The sequence below is a fragment of the Podarcis gaigeae genome (assembly GCF_964106915.1).
Source record: "Podarcis gaigeae genome assembly, chromosome: 2".
Classification (NCBI taxonomy): domain Eukaryota; kingdom Metazoa; phylum Chordata; class Lepidosauria; order Squamata; family Lacertidae; genus Podarcis; species Podarcis gaigeae.
Window position 1 is genome coordinate 85,774,562 of NC_139679.1, and position 16,024 is coordinate 85,790,585.

The window sequence follows — 16,024 nt, forward strand, 5'->3', positions numbered from 1 at the left end:
ACCCATTCTACTCTATTCACAAGAAGGAGCAGTGTAAGAAGGAACAATAAGGTGGGTATTAACCCCATACCCCAGCTGGGTAGATGTGGGATGTGGGAACAAAACTTGTCATTGATTCTGCTTACACAAGTCCTTTATGCACACACCTTACCAGAGCAGCAAGGGGAAAAGCTGTCAGGAGATGCACACAGTCCAGGCACAAGGTCAAATCTTGATCTAATAAGCATCTGCTATGAAACAATGTGTTGCTCTTCTTCTAAAGGTGCAGTGTTATGCACATGTACTTGGGAGTAAGGCTGCAGTCCTAACCTCACTCACCTGGAAGTAAGCTCTACTGAATTCAATAGAACTTACATCTGAGAAGACTTTGTTAGGCTTCCACTGTAAGTCAGTAACTTACTTCCAGTTAAATGTGGATAGGATTGGGCTGTGTCATACTTTCTTGGGGAATCCTATACAATGCATCAACATCTCTTGTGTACATAATCATGCTTAATTATCATTCTGTACAATTTATCATGACATACTTTCTCACATACAGAAAGTTTTTCTTTTTTCTTTCAATAGCAAATCAATTACCTTTAGCCCCTTTAATACATTTTCTTGTGCTTTTCCGAGTTCCTTCACATTTTGGAAACATCTATGAGGAGATTCGATCTTAAGAGGAGAGAAGGATCAAAAGACAGGAGGTGCCATAGGGAAGAAGCAGGGTACCAAAGACTCTCCTTTGCAACCCCCTATTGATTTTAAGCTCCCATCAAAAGCTGCCACCAACACAGCTATTATTTTTAATCTAGAGGGTGGGACCTTGCTTTTACCTTCTAAAGGCAAGTTAAGGTCCCTCCAAAAATCCTTTTCATTGCACATTTATATGCTTTTCATTGCACATTTGTGCTTCTGATGGTATCAAGGCAATTACATGCAATCCCACTTGCAAAAGTTAGGGGATGGACATGCTCCTTTGTTTCTAACTGATTCATGTTCCATAGCTTCCTGCTTCAATCCTGCACTTTTTCATACCACAAATGTTCCAGGTGGGTTGTCCTACTTTTGTTGAGCTGTAGTGCAAGAGTGCTCTTCTGGAAAGCAATAATGTGCTAACATGGGCAAGCACCAGAGAAGAACTAATAAAGCAGAATAACTTGTGGACATCCAGAATAAATCTACCACTAATGCACTTTTGCTGTGTCAATGACATGAAGTAGTACACACCTGCAAAAACACATCAGTCCCCTAAGAGTCTTAAAGTATAAGGCTATACATGTATACTCAAAGTTCAGTGGTACTAACTTCCAGGTAAATGTGTACATAAAGTCAAAGCAAATGCAGCTCTACTATTATCTGTTATTTAACAATAGATTCCCCAACACAGTAAAATTGGCTACCAAATAGAATATGTATTCTCTTTGTGCAATCAATTCACTTGTACCAAATGTACTGCAACAGTTTCTTTCGTTTCTTGAGCCTTTCTTTTCTACAACAATTTCAACTGGATTCAAAAATTGGGTGCTTTTCTTTTTTCTTTGTTTTTCTCCTCCTTTAAAGAAACTATTATGTCTTTCAGCTTGAAGTCATCCCTCAACCATTTAAACTTCTCATTTGTTCTCATGAGGAGTGGGAGAGTTTCATATGAATGCTGTTTAAGGAATCTTCAAAAAATTAATTACATTGTTTCTTTAAAAAGTTATATGAGTAAGCCTCTATGAAAGGAACTTTTATGAAAGAGAACAAGAGGTAGAATAATATGTATGGGGAGAGGAACAGAAGAGGGGAATTCAACCAGCTAAACTTTAAAAAAAACTCTTTTAAAAAACCACAAACAGGATACAGACATATTAAAAAAGCAACACTGACCTAACAATGGAATGTGAACTATATTTGACTTAAGCAACGTCATATCTACTACCCTTCTCCACAATGAAATGTTGGTAGCTCTTAAAGAAACAGAAACATCTAGCCATTTTCTAGTCATGCTTCTATTTTCTCCAGAGTGTGCAGTTTTGGTTCTGCAAGACAGCCTTGTTTAAGTCACTACGCCTGCATTTATGGGTGGCAAAGACTGAGGTCTGTTTCAGACTATATGGTGAGTGGAGAGACTTCCTTACTACAATATTCTGTTATAACTTGCCAAATTCTATCATGATCCATACCAGAAAATATTCAGTGAATGAGAAAAGGAACAAGCAATTCTGTAAATCTTGATTTGATTTGTTGTGCAGCACTGGACATCGTTACCAAAATGAGATCTTAGCACCTGTGAGAAGGAATCGTGTCTTTAACTTTGTTCAGAATGAAGTCCTAAAATACTATAATATTCTACAGACTCCAGAAGCTTGGTGCATGTGGAGGTAATCACAGCTTGTGCTGCTTGGTCCCCACATGGTGGCAAGAATTCATTTGGGATAAGAACTTGCCAGCTCCCATATGCTACAGGCTTTCTGACATCAAATAAAACATAAATCTTTATTTTATTTGAAAATTAGTAACTATAGCCAAGAATCTACTAAACAGGTCAACAGCTGCCAATATAATCCAAGCCCATGTGCACCAAACTATGCTGAGCTTTCTTGTATAAGTTAGGGTGCTTTGAGACAGAGGGCTGTATCCAACTAAGGCTGTTTATACACAATACGTTTAAATAACAAATAAAGTGCGCACACCTCAACAATTCTGGGAACTGTAGTTTGTTAAGAGTGCTGGGAACGATAGGTCTGTGAGGGGTGAACTACAGTTCCTAGGCTTCTTTTGGCTGGGTGGGGGTGCAATCTGACTTCAACTCAGAGCAGAGCTACTGAAATAAACAGACCTAAATTACTTATATCTATGAATGTCAGCGGTTCTACTTTTAGTAGGACCAACACTGGATACAACCCAGAGAGTTTACAGTCAAAACCCACAAGCTACATGGAAACTGTGTAGTGCCGGTAATGGGGATTCTTCCCCTGCCCAGACAAACAGCCCACTTGCAGAGAAGTCTAAACCTATGTTTAGTGCCACATGCATAAACAGAAATGCACACTGTGAGCCTCGGACTCACATGCTCGCCTTTCCTCTTCTCACAAGGCCAGGATGATGACTTTGGCAGAGTTTAGTTTCACTTTCTATGAAACCTGGCTTGCCACTGCATGCAAACCAGAGATTGTGGTTTAAAACACAAAAAAACTATGGTTAGTTAAACAAGCCAGCTTTATACACCATGGTTTCATAGCTTATTTAAAAACTTCACTCTCCTGACTGCATGGAAGGAGAAGAGGGCAGCTCATCAGAAAAAGTGAAGAACAGCTGACTTCTTTTTCCAAGCAAAATATTTTTGGATTAATATTAATGTTCTCTTGTAGTTATCATTTTTGTAGAGTTAAAAAAAGAAAAGAAAAACTGTATCCTTCAGAAATATATAGTAAGCAGAATGGCTATGGATGGAGTGTCAGGAACAGACTTTGGCTCAAATGTCAACACAGCCATGGGACATGTCACTCTGAATCAGTTCTGCCGCTATGCTGCCAGCTGACCGGGGAGGGGGGACTGCTCATGAGTAGTGTAACTTGACACTGTGATCTCACAACATTTTGCGGCTCCCTTTCTATGAAAACAAAAACTTGGAACTTGCCGATTTTGTTTTCATGGAAAGAAAGTTATTGACCTTGCATGAGTTCATTGATCCTACAGTACACTGATCATGCAAGTAGACTATTTGTGTAAGCAAACAGCTTTATCCTCAAGTCAGCTAACAACGTACTGTTGGTTGGAATTAATTCTCAGTCTCGGCTCCCCACCCCCCAAAATGAGGAAACCATTCTGATATATGAAAGAGATTAGGCTGGGGAACAGATTGCCATGTGTACCACAGCTGGGCACTGCAAACTTTGTCCTGTGAATGAGATGCTTCATCGCTAATCAACTTTGTTTTTCTTCCCCTCAATTTTTGACAAATATTCCCTACACAACTACGCTGAAGTTGTTCCCAAGAGTGGGACACCCACCAGAACACCACAAGATGTGGCACAGGATACAGTGGGTGGGTATCGGTGAAAATCAGGGCCCTGCTTTATGCAAGCAGAAGTAATTTCTGCTTGGTTCCAGAGCCTCTGAAACCAGGTTATTATCTGCTGAATCCTCAAAGTCTTATGCTCAAAGAGCAGCCTGAAACACACCCCTTTGAATCCCATAGAAATAAATATTGAAGAGCCACATTAGAAGCATTCACAAATATTTTGCATGGGTTTGCAAACTTATTTGTCACACCCATTTCTTAGATCTTTGGATTAAGAATGCGAAAGAAGGTTGTACATCACATTTCATAATCAGTATCTTAAAGACATAAAAAGGTAAAGGTAAAGGACCCCTGACAGTTATATACTGTAATTATTCAGAATAATTAAAACACTGTGGTCCGCAAACAAGAAACAAGCTAAAATTAACATTAGTCATGGGGGGAAACCTGTTTTTCTCTCTCCAAGAAAATCAAATTAAGCACAGTTTAGAACAAATTTTAAAACTGTTTCATCAATAGAAATCACATTGCATTGTAGTTAAAGTTTATGATATATATAAACTGCAGTTATGTAATCCACTCTGGTTGAGACTCTCATTTTGTTTTGTTTAATTTCATATCAGTTAAAAACTATTACCAATTTGAAAAACGTATTTCAGTAATTTTTATTAGAATATTAATAATGCATTTGTTCTCATTTCCCAGTATAGTTCTCCAAATTTTCCTAATAAATACTTTGAAAAACAGTAGAAACTGGCAAGAAAAAAACTGGGCCCCTGCTCCAAACTTAACTAGCTAATAAAGGATGGTTTGAGCTTATCAGGCTGATAATCATATCGTTTCTAAACTTCCCAGGGAAAGGCTGAACTTGAATATCCTTCTTTCAAATTCCTTTCAGTTTTGCATATTAATCTTTAAAAATCTATATGATATGAATCTAAAAGACTTGTCCCCCAATGGGTACGGGTGCTGATTTTCCTCAAAGGGTTGTATGCATCTCACGGGTCTGTTTTGCATGGCATGCTAAGGCAAACCTGCAGGCTCCTAGAGATGAATGCACAGCCACTTTGCTCTTCCTTGGTCCTTTTTCTCCTATAATATATTGAACTTGGCCAGCGTTTGGTCCTGGACTCATGGCTAAGATCTCCCTTCACTAACTACTAGCTGAAACCAAGCTTTATTAACTGCCAAATGGCAGTGAAGGAACAGCTTATTGACTAACACTTTTCTTGTGGAGTACTGCATGTAAAAAGTGGGAAGGGTGAGCATATCTGATCTTTAATATGGTGGGGAGGGATCATGTTTTGAGGCCAGGGAGTTATATAATAATAAGCCTATAATATGGTACTGAAAGAGCCAGAAGGGAACTCTTGTTCAAAACTCGTGGTACTTTGCTGCATTGAGAGGAATGTGCACATTTTGTGACTATCCAAACAGCAATTTAGTCTTCCATGGTAAGCCCTGAGGAGTGACTGCATGCTGCCTTTTATTTTGAACTTGCTTACTTTTTCATGCTCTTTTTTTCTGTTTGAACCTACAATAAATATTTACTCTGCTCATTATATAAATAGTGTAGGCTGGTGGGGGGCGGGGGAGGTATCTACAAGCTCAATATGAAATCCAAGTGCCTTAGTGTAACATTACTAGCACTGGAAATTAGTCTTAAACAGAAGGGTTATTTGGAAAGGTTAGGAAAACCTTGTACTACAAAAGTAGTATCTTCTGCTCTTGGCAAATCCTCTTGAAAGGCTTTCTTGAATGCTCTTCACCTGGGTTAGGAAGTGGTAGTGAAGTACCTTAAGTGACCTTTCTGTGGTAAAGAAGAAAAGAGGCTTCTGATTTCTGTTTGTACTACTTGTCATAACCCATGACAAGCTGCTATGTATGCCAGAAGGTCCTTTCACGGCAAGACTAGCAACGATCTTGTTTTCATGTTTCTAAAATGTTATATGTTTCCAATTAATAACAATAACAATCAAAGCTAAACTACAGGCAAACCAGAAATATTTTAAGTGTGAAGAAAAAACATTTGGGTAAAATAAAATAAAACACCTCCATCAAATGTCAGCTTTTTAAAATTGTCCCCAGTCAATCAGGGTCACATAGTAAGTGCATAGATGCCACAGCATCACACAGCTAAGTCAGATTTGGCTATCTGAGACCAATTTTGAGCACGGGCAATGCTTTCGCATCTCACTGCTAACACTTTGAATGGGTATCTGGTGGGAAGAGCACGGGCTGCTGTGGTGCAAAGACTTTTTGCCCCTGTTCACAGAAAGGGGACATTTTTCAAAAGACTGTATTCAGATGAAGTGTCTTTCTTTTGGCTCAGTCCTAATAACAGTCTCCCACAATGAGCCAATTTCACAATACCTCCCACTTGTGTGCTATTAAGCTCTCTGAATGCATATAATAATGGGCTCCCCAAGATTTTTGAGGATATTAGAAAAACTTTTACTAAATGTGTGCATGCAGCAAGATAAACACTTACCTGGAATGCGGATTTTAAACTTTCCACTCTGTCCAAAGCCACCTTCTATTAAACCTTCCTCTCCTGTAGACAGCTTGACCTTCAGCCCCACAAAAATTTGGATGTTGGTCTCTTTTTTAAACAGTGAACGACCAATTACACTGTAATCATCACAGAGCTATAAAAAACAAACAAACACACAAACACAAAATCTAAGTTCTTGGTTTTAAAAAAAGATTTTAAAAGATACTGCATTGCCAACCCCCTGCAATGTAGGAATCACAGCTAAAGATCTCTGACAGATGGCCATCCAACCTCTGTTTAAAAACCTTCAATGAAGGAGAGTCCACCACCTTCCAATATAGTCTGTTCCACTGCCAAACAGCTCTTACCATCAGAAAGTTCTTCACCGTGTTTTGTCAGAATCTCCTTTCTTTTTATTTGAATCCATTGTTCAGGTCCTCCCCTCTGGAACTGCATAAAACAAGCTTGCTCCATCCTTCATGTGACAACCCTTCAGATATTTGAAGATGGCTCTATATCACCCTCTCGGTCTTCTCTTCTCCAGGCTAAACATATCCAACTCCCCCAACTGCCACTCATAACGCTTGATTTCCAGGTCCTTTATCATCTTGGCTGCCCTCCTCTGCACATGTTCCCGCTTGTCAAAATCCTTCTTAAACTGTGGTGACCAGTGCTGCTTCTTTTTTTCTAAAAAAATGTTTAGGGGTACTCTCATTTTGACTTCAAAAATCACCATTTTATATTTCAAATCAAGAAAAATAAATACAGTAAATTGATAAAAGTATGAAGATTGCCAAAATATTTAGGGTATGCATACCCCTGCATACCCCCAGGAAAAAAAGCAATGGTGGTACCCATAACTGGAGAAAGAACTGCAAGGTGAGGTTGAACCAAGGCAGAATAGGGTGGCACTATTAATTGCTTTGATCTGGACACTATACTTTTGTTGGTGCAGCCTAGAATTGCATACACACCTCTGGCTGCATCACACTGTTGGCTCATGTTAAGTTTGTGGTCCTTCCTTAAATCCTTCTCACAAGTACTACAATCAAGCCATGTGTCCCGTCCCCCGTTCCCCCACAATATTTGTGCATCTGATTTGTGTATATTTGTGTTAAGCAGCCATTTCCTTGGCTCCAGGTTTCTAATATGTTATGTACCACGTTAGATCTGCTTCTAAATGCACCCAAATGCACCAGTTCCCAGGCTCCTGGCATTATTCCTACTGACATGTCTACCACATTTCAACTCCTTACCACCTTCATTTCAGCAGATTCTTTTGCCTGTTCATATAAGGAAACATGCTTCCAATATGACAATACAGTGGTACCTTGGTTTAAGAACAGCTTAGTTTATGAACAACTTGGATTAAGAACGCTGCAAATCTGGAAGTAGGTGTTTTGGTTTGTGAACTTGAGTCCCCTGCTGCTATGGGAAAGCACGCCTTGGTTTAAGAATGCTTTGGTTTAAGAATGGACTTCCGAAACGGATTAACTTCGCAATCCAAGGTCCACTGTATAACTTTTAAAAATTCATCTTTGCAAGGAGTATGTAATCATGTCAGTTTGTTAAACTCAGACTCTTAAAGTAGCTGTATTTAATTTTAATTTAAAGATTATTAAACCAGTGGAAGTCACCATTCCAACTTTGGATTCATAATTAAGCAATCAGGTACAAGAGGCAGCAAGCTTGTTGCACAGGGAAAGATAAACGATGCTCCCTGGGGCACTGGCAAAGCAAAGGTGCAACGAAGTGAGCCTAATCCCCAAGGTGTGAATATCTTTGGATGATACTAACCCCTGAAGTCACTGTGCCTCAGTGTCATAACTAGAGTCTTGACATGAAAGGAAATAAGAAAATGCTGCTTTATTGAATGGCAAGCTACCATGATTTCTCTTCAAGTCAATATTGTAATTCTGTGTCGCACAGATCCCACAAAGTAAGAAATACAGAGCAATACAGACAGACCTTTTTAGGTGGACCAAGAGTAATATTTTAAATTCAGGAGACACAAGATTTTCAGCTGCACAGAATTCTTCTCATAACTAATCTGGATGGTAAAAATTGTGTATTCAGAATATTGCCATAGTCAAAAAGCAAATGCAATATGGTTTGTGGAAAGTATAGGAGTTGAACCTGAGAAGCTTTTTCAGTAGTGGCTGGTTTTGAAAGCTTATTATTTATTTTATTTAGGGTGCAAACCATCTGGCCTTAGGCATGCATTGCTGTCCAGTGAGCACTGCTCTCCAGGCATGAGGGGGCTACTCAAGGAGAGGGAAAAGAAGGAGGTGAAGATGCAAAGGACAACTGGATTGTGCCATTACTTATTTCCCCCCATTTATATCTCACCTTTTGAGCATCAGTCCTAAAAGCAACTAACAACATTTAAAAATAGTAATATATACTGTATATAAAATCAGTACACAACATGAGGCTACATGAAAACAGGCAGCTAAAAACAGCCGGCAAAATGGGATTGGGGTAGGGGAATTAAGTTATAACATAGTAAAATGAAGTAAAATGAAATTTCCCATTTCCAGAATTAGAGTACTAGAAAACACCTTGAACAGAGTATGGTCTAAATAAATGCATAGGTAAAGGTAAAGGGACCCCTGACCATTAGGTCCAGTCGTGGCCGACTCTGGGGTTGCGGCGCTCATCTCACTTTATTGGCCGAGGGAGCCGGCGTACAGCTTCCGGGTCATGTGGCCAGCATGACGAAGCCGCTTCTGGCAAACCAGAGCAGCGCACGGAAACGCCGTTTACCTTCCCGCCAGAGCAGTACCTATTTATCTACCTGCACTTTGACGTGCTTTCGAACTGCTAGGTTGGCAGGAGCAGGGACTGAGCAACAGAAGCTCACCCTGTCGCGGGGATTCGAACCGCCAACCTTCTGATCGGCAAGTCCTAGGCTCTATGGTTTAATCCACAGCGCCACCCGCGTCCCTAATAAATGCATAAGCATGAACCAAAACTCAGTTTGCTCACCTGTACAGCTAGCAAGATGATAAACATTGCTCATTCTTAATTTTGTCTTACAAATCACACCTAATCTAAAATTAATATTGACCTGTATCAATTTAATGCAATATTATGTTTGCTTAAGGAAATACAGAAAATTATTTCTTTGTTTGGAAAGCTTCAGTATATGGCCACCAATTGTTTACTGGCAGGTAACTTGAACTTTCAAAAAATAGCATTTTTTCCGAATGTGAACAACTGTTGTGTTGAAACTGTCTTTATTTTTATGCTGCCCTCTCCTTCTTACAAAATGTTTTAGAAAAGCCTATTATTTGCTTCCACTGAAATCCAACTCTTTATTACTGCACCAGCAATTTAGCGCCAATCACTGGATAGAGCCATAATCTTCTCTGAGTTCTCAGAACATCTACTATGGCAATCACTTTGCCCATTAGCTGAGCAGCCTTTTGGGCTTTGGGACTCTCCTCAGACTCTCCTCCAGTTTCTTCCTGGTTATAAAATGTGAAGTTTAAAAACCTAGAGCTGCAAAGACAACAACGGATACATACTCTTCTTTTGAGGCAGCAGACAGGGGCCTCGCCGTGAAGGCAGACTAATTTTATTAACTTCAGGGAAACTTCAAAAAGCTTAAGGGCTTTAATGCCAGACAGAGACGACCCCAAAAGTCAGTTTAAGTGCTGCATAAACAAAGGATTAGGTCAAGAAAAAGCTGAAGGCTCCTTGCATTTCTTGTTTATATTGTCATATGACCTAGTGGGAGTGGAAGAGGGTTGCCTTTCTGACTTTAATCCTCCATGGTGTACAGTGGCGCTTCAGTTCACTGACCTACATTACAATAATATTTTTTTAATTTATGGGCAGAGGTGCAGCATCAAACTCACTTAAGGAGTTAAAAAAAAGAAAAGGGAAAGGGAAAAAAGAACAAATGTTTCTGACTAGTAAATTCTCCCTCTCTTGCTTAGGTTAGATCAGCAGCTTAGAAAGGGATTTCAAGTTCAAAGGGAATGTTTCTGTTGCTCTTGTTTTATGGCTTAGACCAGAGGACACAATAGCATTGATTTTTATGAAATATTCCCTCCCCCTTGGCTTTTGTGTTTGCAGAAAGAAAAAAAACAAATAGTACTGTATTAACATAGGTGAAGAGTCAGTCCCTCTCCCTCTCCCTTACACACACAAACTTTAATACAGAGTACACAGTTTTAAAATCCTTTGATTTAAATATTATTTGCATTGCGGTATTATGTTTGCAATGCTGTAGCTACGTTTTGCGTGATGACATCCAGCACAAACTCGTGGTTTAATTCTATCAACGGGGTGGGGGTGGGGGAGAGAATACTTAAACAGAACCTCCTCCTACTCAGAGACACCAGAAAGTCTATTCTAATTTTAGAATAATGCAAATTACAGTCAGATTCAGTCTCTGAAATGCATTATTGCTCATATTTGGAAATTAACAGGCACCAGTTTTCCAGGAACATAGGGAGGAGACATAAAACAATAGGTGGGGAAAGAGAACTGGAATAAGGAATGAAGCGGGGGAAAGAAAAGTTGGGGATAAAAAGATCCTCTAGAAATAATCTAAATAACGAACTGTTCCATAGAGCACAGGTCAGGTATATGTTAAGGAGGATTCAATCTAGCAGTATTTACTTTACAAAGCTAGGACAGTTAAGGTTAATAAAGGTGTTGGGGAATAGGGCTGTCAACCCAACAACTATTTTTCACTTATTAACTTCAGTTCATTGACTACTGAAGCATACATAGGCCTCATTCAGATATAAAACTAATTATGGTTCAGCATTTACACGAATGAGCTTTGGGATCATCAGCCCCCTCCACAATGGCCATGAGATTGGAAGCTTTTGCTTCCATTTTCAACTAACCACAATTAAGAATTATTTCTAAAATTGGACACAAACTGGGTTAGTTTTAACCAGGCATAGGCAAACTCGGCCCTCTAGTGTTTTGGGACTCCCATCACCCCTAGCTAACAGGACCAGTGGTCAGGGATGATAGGAGTTGTAGTCCCAAAACATCTGGAGGGCCGAATTTGCCTATGCCTGGTTTTAACTATGTTTTACTGAAACAAGCCAACTTCAAACTATTATGTATGAAGTTATCTTGTTTCAATAATGAATAGTTAGGATTAACCACAGTTGAGTTAACTGAAAATGGAAGCAAAACCTTCCAATCTCCTTATCCTAGCAGTACCTAGAAGAGTGTAGGAGGAAAGCTTCTACATCAAGGCTTGTGTGCTAACAGTAAGCTAAATGCTCTTTTGGAAGAGAAAGTAAAAGGACTGGAGGAGCAAGTTTGCTCACTGCCTCATTAGAGGAGATAAGGATACAGGGGGCACTATGGCAAGGACAAAAGCAGGAAGAGTCTCAGGGAAGAAAATGAGAACTGTAGCAAACAGGGGAAGTGCATGAACCAGAGTGACTGTTAGAAGCAGGAACATTCTGAACCACTGGAACTAATGTATTGTTTTCAAAATCTTTTCAATGAGAGAAGCTCTAAAAATCCTGATGGAGAATGTGTGAAGCAGGCTGCACTAAGTGGGAATGAAGAGTCTCAAAGCTTCGGGAACAGAGGTAGCTCAATTGCCACCTACATGAAGAGAAGGACAAAGGTTGTAGACTCCCTACTAAGAAATAAGGGTGTGACTGTGTGCTGATCAGATCTGTTAACTTTTGGAGAATGCTGATCCCATAGTGCCTGGATCTAGAATGGGCTGGACAAGTGGTTTGTCATGCCTACTGATCTTTATCCCTTCTTGTTCATCCATGTAGGAACAAATGACACCATCAAGCACAACTAGGACAGTATCCCATCTGATTAGGTAGCAAAAGGCAGGAAGTTGAAGGACCTTAGTATCTAATTCTTCCTGTGTAAATGCAGAGAACTACATACAGAGAGAAAAATACTTCCCTAGAATGTCTTATGTAGATGGTGTCAGCGAGAGAGGCTCAGTTTCTGAGACCATATCCAAGCTTCCTTAATGGACTACTGGCAGATAGGCCGCTCCTGATGAGGATGGGGGGAAATGACCTTGGAAGAAGCACAGTGAACTTGATCAAGAGAACATAAAAACTAAATCCGGTGGTGGTGGAGAAAATAGCCCAAAGATAAGCACATAAAGATGGGGACTTGGTACTACAGGAGAAACTGAGGAAACTGTGGTTTTGCCTTGCAAACCCCACATTAATATAGCAGTTGAACAGAAACTCGAGGTTTTTGAGGTCTATTCACTAATGTGTAGAATATGGGAAATAAGATGAGCTTGAACACCTAATACAGGAAGAGAAATTTGACTTTATAGCTACAACTGAGACTTGTTGGGATGACTTTCATAACTGGAATATAGCACATGAATGTAATGGAGGCCTGTACAAAGCCTGTCTGTCCTTTCACAAAACTTCCATCATTGCTTGATGGTATTTGTTCTTTGGTTAATTTCTGCCTGACAGGAACTCATTAGTAGCTTTCCAATTCTCCCTCTCCCTCTCTAGGTATAGCCATAATTGCTCTAACTATCCATCTCTGAAGGATTCATGAAAATGTGACAATCCTCATGCTGTGCAGGGTCACCTTCTTCTCATTGATTGGACTCCCATTATTAGTTGGGTTTCTGGATAGTCAAGGAATCTCCAGGATTATAGAATAAATAATCCTAGAAGAGGATTCAAAACAGTAAGACTGAGGACAGCACATACACACTGTACAGTCCTAGCAGCATTAGAGCAAAGAGAAAGTACAGGCACAAGGCAGGATGGGTAACCTTTTGGGTAAAGGAAAGGAAAATGGTCTGCCACTTCAACCAAGGGTTTTTAATGTAGGGAAATAAATTGGATTTGAGGAAGGTGTCATTACATATTTCTCTCTCACACACAAAATCATTAAAGTCCCTGCCTCCTTTGCATTAAAATGTTCAAATTTGGAGCTAGCAGCTGGCCCTGAACCTTCATGTCCACAGTGCTGTGAAGGAGAGTTTGGGGCAGGCAGTCTCAAGCCTGGGCACTATATAGGAATATATAATGCTCACATTCAGGAGTAGCATGAGTCTGAACGGAGTACAACTAGTGTCATAGCAAGTTCACAAAAGAAGCACTGAAGCTTTGTAGGTGTGGGGCTAGTTGCACAGAGAGCCTTAAAGAAGTTGAGCATTTTCTGATGTAAAATTAAAAAGGTAAAGGTAAAGGTACCCCTGCCCGTACGGGCCAGTCTTGACAGACTCTGGGGTTGTGCGCCCATCTCACTCAAGAGGCCAGGGGCCAGCGCTGTCCGGAGACACTTCCGGGTCATGTGGCCAGCGTGACATCGCTGCTCTGGCCAGAGCCAGAGCCAGAGCCGCACACGGAAACGCCGTTTACCTTCCCGCTGGTAAGCGGTCCCTATTTATCTACTTCCACCCGGAGGTGCTTTCGAACTGCTAGGTTGGCAGGCGCTGGGACCGAGCAGCGGGAGCGCACCCCGCCGCAGGGATTCGAACCGCCGACCTTTCGATCGGCAAGTCCTAGGTGCTGAGGCTTTAACCCACAGCGCCACCTGCGTCCCGATGTAAAATTACCCCTTGCAAATTACCCAAATCCGCAAATTTTCCAGAAAGTTCTCAATTTTTTATTTCTTTTTATAACCCCTATCACTGGCCTCAAGTCAAGGAGTTGGACTTGATTACATTTTGGTTCCTTCCAGTTGTAGGATTATGTGATAACACCAATAAGATGCAGAACCGTAACCATTATCTATAGCAGAAACAAACAGAAAACAAAACAAGCTCAGATTGATTCTGCTAATTCTATAAGCCTATCCAATCCATGAAATCTTACTAGGCAGTATCTCCTACAGTGTTTTAGTAGCGCTACAGCCCAGATCAGCTAGAAGTGGCCACCAAAAAGAAATCATTTAAATCAGTTCAGTAACAACAACACAGGTTGCTTTATAGTTCAACAATGTTGTAATAAAAATGGCACTCAAGCCAAGAACACTGAGACAAAAAAAAAGTTTTAAAATTACGTATTTTGAAGGGGGGAAAACTGCATTAAAGATTATGGGAATGTTGGGTGAGGAGACAGAAAGGCTGGAATCCTGCAAAGCCCAGGTTCTAAACCTTTAGCAGATAAGATTTATATATTTGCTATGACACAGAGAAAATAAGATACAAAACCATGAGGATGAGCTTTTCTTTCTTTCTTTTTTTTTTTTTGTCTAAAGCATTAAACACTGAGAATCAGCAATCAGATGCCCAACTAGAACTGACAAGACAACAGAAGCCATTTTCAGGCATTCTGGGCATTCACAAATACACAGGGAAATGCACAACAAATGACACAAGGAGATGAGAACACTGGCTCTGTTGCCCATCACCCTCTCCAAACTGCAGAACGATTATCTGCAGCAAGAGGCTCCTGCACTCAAGGAAGTTCCTCATGTGATGGAGAACTCTGGAAATCAGGGCCCAACATCACATGGGCCTCCAAAAGTAGAAGCAAGTGACCCACTTCAAATAACCACCCTCAAACTCACAGAAGGTGGTGGGGCAGAGCCTGCACACTTGTCCCCATGGCTCCCCTTGCCATGTGCTGTATCTCTGGATTTTGAGAACACTTGAATAGGGCTAGAGCTGGATTATGTTACAAATCTAAGCATATAAACCTGCTTTTAAACTCATACAATCATGTGCAACTCACCATCTCTCCTACATTCTCATTATGCCCTTATCAGCCTCAACATCACTAACAAAAACAGATACTCAGTAAGTGACTCTAACACAACTTTAAAAAAAATTAATGACTGTTCAAACTCCTGTGCAAGCCAAAACGTTTATACTGTATGGTTTAATCTAACAATATCCAAAGCAATGGCCATAGACAATTTCTATTAGGAAGCCCTGCCAAATTCTGCCTCATCAGCCAAAGCAAGTATATTTACTGTTATTTTAAAAGTAAAATATTTATTCTTTCCTTAGAACTGCCTTCACTGGAAAATGTTGTGACCAATTAACCAAACCATGTTGATCCATATTTTGTAAATTACCATATCCTTCAACCTTCTGCCACTAAAGTTCATCCTTATTTTTCATCTTCTTCACTTTTAAACATGAATAGTATTTCAAATGAGAACACCATTATCTCCACATTCCTAAGCTTCACAAAATTGCTCAATCGCAAACAGAACAGCAGCCAAAAAATAAATACATCTCTTATGCTCCTATTTTACTGCGGATTTTAACCTGTGAAAGCATTGTGCATTTTTATCCACTGAGTGCCCTCATTGCTGTGTTATTATCACATTTAGCATGCCATCAGCAGCCAAGCACAACCAAGCAAACCCATGTTCAGACTTCAAAGCAGCTAAAACATTAATCGTGGTAAAAGCAGGTTCTGCTAGGCAGTTCCGTTTACTGCCAAACACTGATATCACACAGCATCATACATATATAACAGAATTTAAATGGCAAAACTAAGGAAGAACTAAGGCACCAATACTGCACCTCAAGTACAATGGCCAACACAGGCCCTACAAGGAATTTTTGTGTTGCCCTTGTTAAAACCCTAACA

General features: G+C 40.1%; 1 protein-coding gene across 4 annotated transcripts in view; it reads right to left on the reverse strand.

Moving 5' to 3' along the window:
• The window catches only part of EEFSEC (eukaryotic elongation factor, selenocysteine-tRNA specific), a 159,850-nt gene that overhangs the window by 44,875 nt on the left and 98,951 nt on the right, over positions 1-16,024 (reverse strand). For 3 of the 4 annotated variants that reach the window (XM_083727174.1, XM_083727177.1, XM_083727175.1), the window contains exon 7: positions 6,483-6,639. In XM_083727174.1, the coding sequence (XP_083583300.1) occupies positions 6,483-6,639 (157 nt within the window). Of the gene's footprint in view, positions 1-3,045; positions 3,122-6,482; positions 6,640-16,024 lie in introns of those variants that run through there. The other variant, XM_083727176.1, reaches the window with a different exon arrangement.